The 1,148-nt window shown below is 41.7% G+C and overlaps 1 protein-coding gene across 1 annotated transcript; it reads left to right on the top strand.

Annotated features, from left to right (window-relative positions):
* Positions 1 to 6: 6 nt before the first annotated feature.
* On the top strand, positions 7 to 1,148 carry LOC108632506 (Troponin C at 41C). Its single transcript, XM_018037158.1, has 3 exons — positions 7 to 135; positions 327 to 578; positions 759 to 1,148. Exons 1-3 carry the CDS (start codon positions 51 to 53, stop codon positions 791 to 793), a joined length of 372 nt encoding a protein of 123 aa, XP_017892647.1. The 5' UTR covers positions 7 to 50; the 3' UTR covers positions 794 to 1,148.

Below are 1,148 nucleotides of genomic sequence, written 5' to 3'. Positions count from 1 at the left end.
AAGCCTTCGATGCGTTCGACCATGACAAGAAGGGTAGCATCGGTACTGACATGGTGGGAACAATATTGACCATGTTGGGGTACGAGCTCAGTGAGAAGACGTTGAAGGAGATCATCACAGAAGTGGACGAAGATGGTAACAAGAAAACCTAACACAAAACCAAACTGTGGTTTTTGCAAACTGAGACATAAATTTGAGAAATCAAATCCAGACCTCAGCAATTTGTTTAAGAATATAAAAAATAATAACAAGCATTTCAGTAATCATTCCAATTAATACTGATTAATATTTTGAGAATGATAAAAGGAGTGAAATTTTGGTGACAGGATCTGGACAACTGGAATTCGAGGAGTTCTGCACGTTGGCTGCCCGGTTCTTAGTAGAGGAGGACACAGAGGCGATGCAACAAGAGTTGCGCGAAGCATTCCGATTGTACGATAAAGAAGGGAACGGGTACATAACCACGGCAGTGTTCCGTGACATTCTCCACGAACTGGACGACAAGCTGACGCCGCAGGAGCTGGACATGATGATAGAGGAGATCGACGCTGACGGTTCAGGAACACTCGACTTTGACGGTACCCACATAACACATTCCAGTTGATAAACCTGATGCCTAGCCTGATCTCTGATGACTCAATAATTTATCAATTATTAATAACAAATAATTAACTTATGAGACACTCTGTATTTATCATTGATTAACATTACGTCATTAATTCACACGATTATTCATGAAGGTACGTTCTCTGTTGCAGAGTTTATGGAAGTCATGACTGGCGGTGACGACTAGATTGCATGGCTGTTAATTAGGATGGACGGCGGCTACGATTAAGCTTGGCTACGATTGACACGAGTGCAACGCTGTTCCGGACACGGAAGCCAATCGGCTCTGTGTTGTTTGATAACCGCGAACGTTTCCGGGTCGGTTGAACGGCAGCTTCCAGTGTCCTTACAACAGCAAACGCCGGGGCGAGAATTTAAAAATGATGGTACAAAAGACAAAAACGAGAGCAAAGATTATACAATCTTCCATCAGGGGATTTAATACACACACACACACTGTCTCGGTTCGATAAACAATATGTACTGAGTAATGTAACAATTTATATGATCTAAGATTGCAATATACAAATCTATAAAAATTC

The sequence above is a fragment of the Ceratina calcarata genome, unplaced genomic scaffold (assembly GCF_001652005.2).
Source record: "Ceratina calcarata isolate Rehan_Ccalc_2016 unplaced genomic scaffold, ASM165200v1 scaffold107.2, whole genome shotgun sequence".
In the NCBI taxonomy this organism is placed as follows: domain Eukaryota; kingdom Metazoa; phylum Arthropoda; class Insecta; order Hymenoptera; family Apidae; genus Ceratina; species Ceratina calcarata.
Note: the sequence above shows the minus strand (reverse complement) of the source record. Positions and strands in the feature narration are given on the sequence as shown.

Coding starts and splice junctions, on each gene's coding strand:
- LOC108632506 (XM_018037158.1), top strand. CDS start 51: ATGGTGGGAACAATATTGACCATGTTGGGGTACGAGCTCAGTGAGAAG. Junction 136..326: donor CACAGAAGTGGACGAAGATG/GTAACAAGAAAA, acceptor TTTTGGTGACAG/GATCTGGACAACTGGAATTC. Junction 579..758: donor AGGAACACTCGACTTTGACG/GTACCCACATAA, acceptor TCTCTGTTGCAG/AGTTTATGGAAGTCATGACT.